This window comes from Mirounga leonina, unplaced genomic scaffold, assembly GCF_011800145.1.
Source record: "Mirounga leonina isolate KUSES-001 unplaced genomic scaffold, KU_Mleo_1.0 Mir_200, whole genome shotgun sequence".
Lineage (NCBI taxonomy): Eukaryota > Metazoa > Chordata > Mammalia > Carnivora > Phocidae > Mirounga > Mirounga leonina.
This window is the reverse complement of record NW_023270503.1, coordinates 26,687,711-26,698,656: the sequence shown is the minus strand read 5'-3', so window position 1 is coordinate 26,698,656 and position 10,946 is coordinate 26,687,711. Positions and strand designations below refer to the sequence as shown.

At 47.6% G+C, this 10,946-nt stretch overlaps 1 protein-coding gene across 1 annotated transcript in view; it reads left to right on the top strand.

Annotated features, from left to right (window-relative positions):
* LOC118024884 (keratin, type I cuticular Ha8-like) overlaps positions 1–3,283 on the top strand; it is a 3,760-nt gene extending 477 nt beyond the window's left edge. The window contains exons 2-7 of the mRNA XM_035027091.1: positions 22–198; positions 391–473; positions 1,264–1,420; positions 1,792–1,953; positions 2,040–2,165; positions 2,649–3,283. Of these exons, the coding sequence (XP_034882982.1) occupies positions 22–198; positions 391–473; positions 1,264–1,420; positions 1,792–1,953; positions 2,040–2,165; positions 2,649–2,879 (936 nt within the window). The 3' untranslated portion in view covers positions 2,880–3,283. The remainder of the gene's footprint in view (positions 1–21; positions 199–390; positions 474–1,263; positions 1,421–1,791; positions 1,954–2,039; positions 2,166–2,648) is intronic.
* The last annotated feature ends 7,663 nt before the right edge of the window (positions 3,284–10,946 follow it).

The following is a 10,946-nucleotide window of genomic DNA, read 5'->3' as shown; positions in this document are numbered from 1 at the left end:
GCCCCGAATGGCCACGAGAAGGTGACCATGCAGTTCCTGAACGATCGCCTGGCCAACTACCTGGAGAAGGTGCGCCAACTGGAGAAGGAGAAGGCGGAGCTAGAGACCAGGATCCAAGAGTCGAGCAAATGCCATGAGTCCACCATGTGCCCAGACTACCAGTCCTACTTCCAGACTATTGAGGAGCTCCAGCAGAAGGTGTGGTTTGGAGTAGCCCGGGGTGTGCTGGGTCTGAGGAAGGTGGAAGGGCATGGCAGGTTAAAAGCTCCTGCAGGTTCAAGGAGCTTTTGGTTCTTGGATTCTCTTGAGTATGAGTGTAGATGCTACCTGTAGAGCTGGATCCCAGAGTATGATGTTTTGTGTGTGAACTGTCTTCCTGCTTTTCCTCAGATCCTGTGCAACAAGGCTGAGAATACCAGGCTGATTATCCAAGTTGACAATGCCAAGCTGGCTGCTGATGACTTTAGAATCAAGTAAGTAGGACTAGAAGAGGGCTCAGAGTAACTCCTTCCTCCACCCTAAGTCCCAATGGCCAAACACTTGATTGACTGAATCACTGTCTTGTTTCTTCTTTCCTAAATTCCCCAAATAAAAATTTTTATTACAAACAAAACTAATAGAAGGGATGAGAAAAAACAACACATAGCATGTATGATATAGCCTAGAGTTAGTCCTCCTTCAATTATTTTCCTAAAATGGAAGATAAGGCTGCCTGAGCTCATTAACTGGGGGCAGATAAGGTGATTTCAAGAATAAACTGAGCAAGGACAGTCATTGAATTTCATACATAATTAGAGGATCCACTTACAGATGGGTCAGGGTCCAAATTTACCTATGGGGCCCTCAGGTACCCCGCATTTCTACTAAACAAAGATCAGAGATAGAGAAGTAGCCCAATACAAGGAATAAGGGAGCAAATCACTGACCTGGCACCTGGTTGTTGCTTAACCTGCTTAAGTGATAGATCAGCAAGTGGTGTGAGATCTGTCCTGGCTCCTAAGATACATTGTCATAGGCAAGCAGGTTAATCTTTTGGAATCAAAGTTGCCTCAATGCCTGAAGGTAAAATGATATCTGCTAGGAGTTCTTTGCTAGACCATGAGCGGATTGAGTAGAGGGGCTGAGTCTAATTCATCTCTGAGGGCCGGGACTGAGCACAGTGAGCAAATGAGAATTCCAGCTGGTGAAGGAAATGGGAACCAGAGGCAGCTGAGAGGGGATATCCTTATCATTCTGCTGACCTTACATTTCCTGTGCTGGAAGGCACGAGAGTGAGTTCTCCCTGCGCCAAATGGTGGAGAAGGACATGTGTGGGATGCACAAGCTCCTGGATGACCTGAGCCTGGCCAAGGCTGACCTGGAGGCCCAGCAGGAGTCCCTGAAGGAGGAGCTACTCTGCCTGAAGAGCAACCACGAACAGGTGTGGGCCTGGGGCTGCAGACCCTTGGGGGAGGGCACTGGGCAGAAAAGGGAGCACTGCTTACCTTGTGGCTCTAGGATTAGAACCTGGGCTCAGTTGGCATCGGGATGAAGGGTTGATCTGGGTCTTGGAGTCAGGCTGACTGTGTGGGAGGTGGCAGAGGGGGAGTTTCTTGTCTGTAAAGTTTTGCCTTGTCAATTGAGGAAGGTGTCCAAGTGGGCTCTTCCCAGTGGACCGTGGGCAAGACCTTTTACATCAGTGCACCAGTGGGGTCTCCCTTCATGCTGTTTGTCTGGGGAGGGGTTCAGGTGTCATCTGCTCTGTCAAAACCCCTTTCCTCACTCAGGCTGTGGGTCCTTCTGTTCCTGCAGGAAGTGAGCATTCTGAGGAGCCAGCTGGGGGACAAGCTCCAGATTAAGCTGGATGTTGAGCCCACCGTGGACATGAGCAGGGTGCTGCAGGAGATGAGGTGCCACTATGAAGCCATGGTGCAGACCAACCACAATGATCTGGAAGAGTGGTTCCAAGATCAGGTGAGGGTGCTGCCTCGGAGCAGGGAGGGCCCCTGGCTTCCACCTGGGCAGGTTGCTGATCATGTCTCCGTGCCCTTGTGCTTCAGTCTGAAAGCATCAGCAAGCAGGACATGTCCTGCTCCGAGGAGCTGCGGTGCTGCCAGTCGGAGATCCTGGAGCTGAGACGCACGGTGAACGCCCTGGAGGTGGAGCTTCGGGCCCAGCACAGCCTGGTACGGTCCTCCACCCTCACCATGCTGCTGGTGCCACAGGCCGTGGCCTGCTAGCAGCATCTCTCAGAAGTCCCACTCATCAGTTCCACTGACAGTCAGAACTCAGGGTCTGGGTCCCTCCCTCCTTGGGGGGGGTGCCTTGCTGTCAAGGTTAGTTTGATCCTGAAAAATGGCTCCTTTTACAAGTCAACTCCCTTCCTTTAGGATAACGTGTGGGGGTTCAGGCACACATTCATTCCACAAGATTTCACTGGGTGTCTACTTTGCCAGGTACTGGGAATCGAGGGATGAACAGGACACTGTTCCTCAAGTTAGATTTTTGTGTGTGTGTGAAAAGTCATGATGATATTGGCAGTGATTCCTCTAGAGTTCTGGGAATGTCCTGTGACCTCTTGGAATGTGCCCCATGGTGAGATTGGCCATGATTTTCACTGCTGAATTTTGGGACACCTGGGTCTCTTACCCCATTATTTCCCATTACAGAAAGACTGTCTGCAGAACTCCCTGTGTGAAGCTGATGCCCGCTTCGGCACTGAGCTGGCCCAGATGCAGGTCCTGATCAGCAACGTGGAGGAGCAGCTGTCCGAGATCCGGGCTGACCTGGAGCGGCAGAACCAGGAGTACCAGGTGCTGCTGGACGTCAAGGCCCGGCTGGAGTGCGAGATTGCCACATACCGGAAACTTCTAGAGAGCGAGGATTGCAAGTATGTGTGATTGGGTCAATTTCTGGCCAAGCTACATACCTATCAGGCGATTCCTCATAGATAACTGACATGGTTGTGGAAGGAGATCTTATCATAAAGAACAAGCCTTCCTGTGCCCGCTGGCTTAGTGACGGACTCAGCTCTCCCATGTGTGCAGATTGTACTGTGGATCGACTGTTACATAAACAATAGCTGGTTCCTAAGCTGAGTCCCCCCAGAGGACTCCTGGATATGGAAAGACATAGATGAGAATGGAAGAGGGGCCCTGTGACTTGGTGGCAGACCCGTCCTTTACCCTTTTGGTCTTGCCCTTTCTGTGCATCACTGAGACATCTTTGTACTCCTCGTGTCTAACTCTTCCTCGCTCTCTCTCCCTGCAGACTCCCCATCAATCCCTGCTCTATGGATGCCTCCTGTGTCCTTTGTCCAGGCTGTGCCCCTGCCACCTGCAGCCCTCTCTAAGCCAGTGGTGCCAGCACTGAGAACCGATTCTAAAGGTCTGAGTGCCAGTGCAGAAGGTCAAGGCTGGCTGCCCTGGGGCTAAGATTGCCCTCACCTGCTTAGTCTTCCCTCCAGGAAGACCAGGGTCCAGGAAGACCAAACTCACTGGAGGCATTTTCACTGAATCAAAGTGCAACAGAAACTTCTAAGCTGTGGCTCCCTGTGTGTCCTTTTGCTGCATTTCTCCCCCAGTGCTGTAATTGTCTTTCACTTAAGCTATTGTTTGTTCCTAGTACCTCTTCTGGGATTTTGGTTCTACTCCAATGCTTCAGACTCTCCTAAGATGTAATTGGATTCTTGTACAAAATGGTCAATAAACCTCCTTCCTGCATCAAGTGCTACACTTCTGGTGCTTGGCAATGTATGTGGTGTGATAAAGAGTCTGGCCCACCTTGGGTGGTCATTGGCTCCGACATGTCTCCTTGCTGCCAGGATCTCTCTGGGGCACTGGGGTCTTAGTCTTTGGATGAAGGCCCTTTGCTGACATTGGATGTGTACTTACCTTGCCCATCGATCCCTATAGACTGGGGAAAGGAAGCCAAGTTGGTTGCCAGGTTTGAATTCCTTCAGAACAGCTCAGAACTAACATGTCCCTACCATGCTTTTGGCATCTTCAGCCCCTTGGTATTTGGTCCAAGAGCAAAATCACACAACTTAGAGTTCCAGTCTAGCCAAAGGGAGTTCATGCTGAGAACTGCCCTGGACAGGTTGCCAAGTTTTTTCTCTCATTCAAATTGTCCCTCTTATGGAGGCATGGCATTACCACCTGCTCTTAGATTGGGCACTGGGGACAGTTGTCTGAGTCCTGGGCATATTTTCCTCCAGAGAGATGTATGCTTGTCTCCTCTACTGCTGCCTTTGAAGCACCAATGGTGAGGAATGCAGTTGGCATGAGTCCTCCAAATGCCTGTCTGCCTCTTGGACACGGCTCTGACCCAGGCCCAGGTGGGTCACAGCCAGACATGGTAGAAGAGTACCTGAGAGATTATGTGCCTTCTTTGCTATGCTAGTCAGTTTAGCATCTGGCATGGGCTGAGCATGTCCAAGAATGAAACTCTCAGATTTCGGTTCCTTTGTTTACCCTGGTCCAAAGACCAGTGCAGATTCGGTTCTCCTGCATGGTAGAAAGAGCACTTGCTCTGGAGTTGGGCAGATCTGAGCTCAAATCCTATCCTCTGTGACACTAGTTAAGTGAAGTTGGCCAGGCCACTACACTCTCTTGAGACCTATTCTTCAGTTGTAAAATTAGAAAAATATTATTTCCCCTTCACTCTTTTTGAGGGATAATCCATACAATGCTCCTGGCATAGAGAAGGTGTTCAATGGATATTGGCCTATGGGGTTGCCTGGGAACCAGCAGGGATAATCTTTTCCTCTTAGAAGGAAAGAGGGACTAAAGAGGTCGTAGCAGAACCCATTAGCAGTATCATGTACCAGGCCATGTATTTCCAAGTCGGTGGCCTGGAGGTTTGACTACCCTCCTTGTCCACTTCTAAGCAATAAGGAAAACCAACCACTCTTGTTATTGGAGCTTAGTGTTTCTCTCCAAATGGCCTAACCAAAAAAAAAAAAAAAAAAAAAAAAAAAAGCATTTTTTGGGCTGTCAGAGGACAAGTGGGCTCTTGTGGGCTTCCTTCTAACAAGTAACTCACAAGAATTATATGCTTTAAGGAGTGGCCATAAGGGGCGCCTGGGTGGCTCAGTTGGTTAAGGAGTGGCCATAACCTTTTCATGTAACAGGGCCATGAAAATCTGGCCTGTTCCCGGCTTGCCTGGCCAGGTCACAATCTGAATGCACTCTAATTTGGGACCCCCGTGGCTATTGGGTGTAGTAGGAAAGGCTATTCGGACACAGGGGGTACTGCCGGCTAGGAGGTGGCTCTCCAGCCTGGCCCAGGGCACCTGGACACTGGTTTTACAATCATCCATAATTATGCCCAACAGCTCAGGGCGCCCTCTGGTGCCAAAATCCAAGCACTTCTCCACTCACAGACTGATTCTCACATCTGTACGTTCCACGCGGGGCCCTCTGGCCTCCCTGCATCCCACTATCCTCATGGATTAGACTGATAGGGACCCAAGGTGCATATCTGGTTTTGCTTTAGTCATAGTAATTTTAACCAGATTGATTATTTTTCTTCCCCTGAGACTTTTGCTCCCTTGGTTTAGGACCAGATCCAGTTTTGAGCCACCTTGTAAGTACTAAGCTGTAGATTACCACCCCTGCACTACCAATGTGTAATGTGTAATACTTTTTTCCAGGCTTCACACAATGACACCAGGCAGGCCTCTGCAGGCCCCTCCACTCATAACCTGCTTTTTTAATCCAAATGCCATTTCTCCCAAATACCAGCAAAGTGGAAGAAGAGAGGGTGGCTGGTGGCAGGCCCCCAGTCACTGAGCCAGCTTTGGGGAAGGGCCCATACTTCTGCTCCCACCACTGTTTATACCCGGAAGCCAAGAATATTGAGATGGAATTCTGGACTTTTCCAAACGGGAACATTTCTTTTTATTTTACTTTTTTATTGTTATGTTAATCACCATATATTACATCACTAGTTTTTGATGTAGTGTTCCATGATTCATTGTTTGTGCATAACACCCAGTGCTCCATGCAGAACGTGCCCTCTTTAATACCCATCACCAGGCTAACCCATCCTCCCACCCCCTCCCCTCTAGAACCCTCAGTTTGTTTTTCAGAGTCGAACGGGAACATTTTTTATTTAGATATTAATTTTTGTGTGTTGTGGTCCATGATGTGTGATCCCTAAGGCTTTGCCTGGCCACCCCCTCATCATCCTCCCTTCATCTTCCCGACTAAGAACAAAATCAAATCCGCCCCTTCTGTTGGCCACTTATAATAATCTTCCTGAGCTCATCTTATTGAATCATTTCTTTGTTTTCTTTCCGCCTAATTTAGTGTTTCTCAACTTTTTTCTCATTCGTGCCTTCTCTTTAACAAATATTTAAAAAAAACCCCTCACTTTTCACTTAATGTTAATTTAGCTTTAAAAAATATGAATACCAAGCCCAGTCATGGTTAAAAGACAGCTCATTTAGAATACAGGCTGTTTGTTTTTAAATGACATTCCCTCTAACCAAAATATCTTCCTCACCACTTCCCCTCCAGCAGGGGGAGGGGACCCTCCCTTTGAGAATCACTGCCTGGTTTAGGTATGAGCCTCTGGGCTAACTTAACCGCTCTACCAGCCTGCCTGGTGTAAGAAACCAGGAGAGTGTCTCAGTGAGTCCAAGCAACTCAGGCTGCTCTCGCCTGGCTCCAGGTCTTTCCCTCCGACCTCCTGGTGGGCAGTCCCACTGGGCTACATTTCACATTCTCCAGAACTTGAATTCAGCATCGGCCCCCTTGAGCCAGCTCTTTGCTTTGACTTCCCTGCGGCTTCCCTTCCCACCACATTATTGTCCCAGGAACCCAGGGACCTCAAAGACACTTGGTGTCCCTCCCTCCTTTGACCCCCATATACCGCAAATCACTCAGCCTTGTAGTGTTTTGGTAGAGTCCCCTTGGAACACCTCTGCCGCCCATCCCTTCCTTCCTGTCAGCACTGCTGATTTCATCACATGCTGCTAGGGGTCTTGTAGGAGCCTCCTCCTCTTCCGTCTGCCCCATCTCCTCTGTACCAAGTTTATCCTGCACACACTACCAGCCTTTCACCATCTCGTTTAATAGTTCCTGAGTGTGTTTTATGTACCAAGCACTGCAGTACGTGCTAGAGAGTGTGCAGAATGCAGATTCACCATTCCCGTCTCAGGGTGCATTCTGGGCACTGCTTTTCCTAAACTGTCCTTTGGTCATCTCTCTGGTCTGCTCAAAACCTCCAGAGGACTCTGTTCTGTCCCTGCTATACTTCTAGCTCTTTGGGTGAGTGTGCAGCCCAGAGGGGACCGTGGCACTGGTTTGTGGAATGAAGCACATGGATGGAATGGGTATCTGTGATGGCTGGCTAGGAGCCTCGGCTTGGGCTTGAGGGTCTGGTCGACCCAAGCTAATGTTTCTCGGAATTTCTTTTCTAGTTCTGTGAGCTCAGACAAGTTACCTAACCGCTCTGAGCTTTTTGCTTATTCTATAATGGGATACTGGCAACCACTTTGCAGTGTGGTTGAAAGGATTAAAGCCAGAGGTAAAATACCCTGGAGCGCAGAGTAGGTAGTAAAATATGACAGTGTGTATCAACTCTGAATATGTAGGTATGTGTGTGAGAGAGAGAGAGTGAGAGAGAGAGAGTCATGAAATCCTGTGTGAGTGCCAAGCCCGATTCCCAGGGCCTAGTAGATGTTAATAAGTATCACTTCACTTGACTTTCATCTGTCCGCTATAGATATTGTTTCATGTGGACAGGCTTCATACCCACGGGTTTAACAAACACTGTATGGGGTTTCCCCTCTGGTCCCTCCCTTCTCCTTCTGTCTTAGATGTTCTTATAAAACAAACCTCTGTGAAGAAGAGTAAACTAGGAAGAAAACAAACAGAACTTGCTTGTTATATTAAAGACAACACATGCTAACACACATTTCAAATGTGCCCTTCCTGAATGCATCAGATACCAGTTTGCTACATTGTGCTTCATTTACATAGGATGACAGCCACCATGAAGCTCTTCTCTTTCTGCAGAGCAGAGGTCCTGTTCTCAAAGTGTGCTCTCCCGACCCCGGAGTCGGCATCACTTGGGAACTTGTTAGAAATGCAGACTCTTGGCTGACCCCAAATCTACTGAATCAGATATCCTGGCATGGGGGCCTGGCAATCTGCCTTTTGGCAAGCCCTCCAGATGATTCTGATACAGCCTAAAGTTTGAGAGTCACCTGTGTAGAAGTTACAAAAATATAAGGAGATTACTTTTTTTTTTTGCATAAATTAGTATAAATTTCAGTTCTCTAGGCTTTAAAAATGCGATTTGACTCTTGAGGTCTACATTTTTGTGTCTTTCAAAGTTGTTTCTGTTGGGGCAGGCCTCTGTTGGCTGCATGCTCGCGTTCCTAAGGTTGCACCCCTGCTTCTCCAGAACCCACCATCACAGTTCTGCTTCTGAGTGTGTGCCTGTGGTTATCTTTTTTTTCTAGAAAATCCTTTCTCGCTTTCCTCTGCCTGTCCAAATCTTTTTTTTTTTAAGATTTTATTTATTTATTTGAGAGAGAGAATGAGAGAGAGCACATGAGAGGGGGGAGGGTCAGAGGGAGAAGCAGACTCCCCGCAGAGCAGGGAGCCCGATGCGGGACTCGATCCAGGGACTCCAGGATCATGACCTGAGCCGAAGGCAGCCGCCCAACCGACTGAGCCACCCAGGCGCCCCTGCCTGTCCAAATCTTATCTATCTTTCAAGCTCCAGATAAAGTCTCTTGATGTCCCCCCCACCCCTTCAGCTCTCTCTGTGACTTCTCTTTTCTTTGAGTGACATGACCTATTTTTCTTTCTGCTCTGAGCTTTTTCAGAGGTGGGGATTTCTCTGATTCATCACTGCAATCCTCATGGTGCCTTGAGACGGCTTTGAATATTAGAAGAGCTTATATGAATATTGAATCACTTGGAGTAGCTCACTGGGACAAGTTCATTGATGGTGGTAAACTCTGCCTTGGTGAATTTTGCCCATATCTGTAGTTAGAGTTGTTAAGGGGAAGTGTTCCCATGGGTCTCACTGATTGTATATGGGACCACCTGATGGCTGGGTGGATACCATGGCTTAAGAGTTGGTGGTACCAGCATACCGCACACAGGAGTCCTGGGCACGAAGGTTTTCTGGGCCATCTGCTGGCAGCCTCTTAATCCCAGCTCATCAGAAATTCCATTCTAGGGCCTTCACTTAAGAGTAGTAGAGACTCCATAGAGCGTATTCATAGGAATGTACTCAGGATGGCGAGGGGGATTAGAAAGAGCTGAAAGGCAAACTCTCTGACTTACTTGCTAACATACTGCCAGCATCCAGCATCAGAACCTGCCTGGAACGGAATGGGTACTCGCTCAATGTTTATTGAAGAATGCAGGAACAAATGAAAGCAGTAGACATAAACAGCATGGAGGTAGATACGTCTCTCTGCATAAAGGACTTTCTTTTTTTTTTTTTTTTTAAAGATTTATTTGAGAGAGCGAGAATGAGAGAGAGAGAGAGTACATGAGAGGGGGGAGGGTTAGAGGGAGAAGCAGGCTCCTTGCTGAGCAGGGAGCCCGATGTGGGACTCGATCCAGGGACTCCAGGATCATGACCTGAGCCGAAGGCAGTCGCTTAACCAACTGAGCCACCCAGGCGCCCCCATAAAGGACTTTCTAACAGTCCCTTGTATTGTGAGCCCCTGAAGATAGAGCTAGATGTTATTTCTCTCTTGACACCAGCATCTTGCACAAAGCCTGGGAAGCTGAGCCACAGGGGCCCAGTCGGCCAGTGATGGGATGGGCCTTCTGGAGAGCGGTGGAAGGTTATCGAAGGGATTTAATGCCAAAGGGCCTTAGACTAGAAGACTTTGAGATCCCTTTTAGCTCAGATTCCTTATTTTAGAGCCACCTAAAACACATACCTGCTGCCTTAAGGGTCCTCCTGGTAAATTCATTCATCTTAGGAATGGGGTCAAAGCAGCGTCTTCGTTAGCATAGCCTAGAAGCTGGCTGGCTGCCCTTTTCCAGGGCTTACTGAACGACTGGCTTATTTGTTTAGGAATGGAGGAGGCCATAAAGCTTCTGATGCTCTGAGTGTGTCTGAAGATTAAGGAAATTTAAATTTTATTTTACAGTCTGCTAAGTAATGGACAATCAAGGTGGGTGCATTTCAAAGAAATGCACGAAGTTTCAAAAGATGAAAGATTAAAGTTCTTGAGTATGTATCTCCTTAAACAAGGTGTAGTGGGAGTCAGTGGGTGAGAGGACCAGTGTCTTACAAGGAAAGCTGCCAGAAAGGAGGAGGAGGTGCCTGAGAACAGACACCATAAAGTACTAATCACTGCCTGCCTTAATTAGCCTATAGACTCTCATACAAAAAAACCATAATTTCATTTCTTGGGAATCACAGATTACCCTGTTTCATTCATGAAGTTCTTTTTTGTTTGTTTCTGCTTCCCAAACTACTTATTTATCTCATGCTTGCACAGGGAAGTCTTAATTGACCAAATCAGTTTGATAGGTGGTATTTCCATTTTAATTCAGTTTAAAATACTTTAACTTCTCATCTGATATCTCCTTTGACCCATGAGTAATTAAAAAGTGTCTATTCAGTTTTCACCAAAATCAATTTAGAAGTTAGGTTTTTCTTTTGTTTTTCTGGTCTGATGTTGTCCTCTAATGTTTATACAGGAGACTTTCATCTCTTCTCTGTTACTTTCCTTCATAAGGAACCTGGATATTTATTTTTCCTCATATTTGGGGAGAATCAGCTTCCAGGGGCAGATTCCTACCTTTGATTTGCCTTTACCTGAAGACTATATATGGGATGGTCCTGGCATTCAAGGCTTCCCACAACCTGGACTGAATGCAACTTTCCAGGGCTGGTGTATGTGTCTTCATTATAAGCTCCAGCACAGCTATACTATTTTCCATTTCCCACACACGTTTGATTCTGTTCATTTTGGTCTC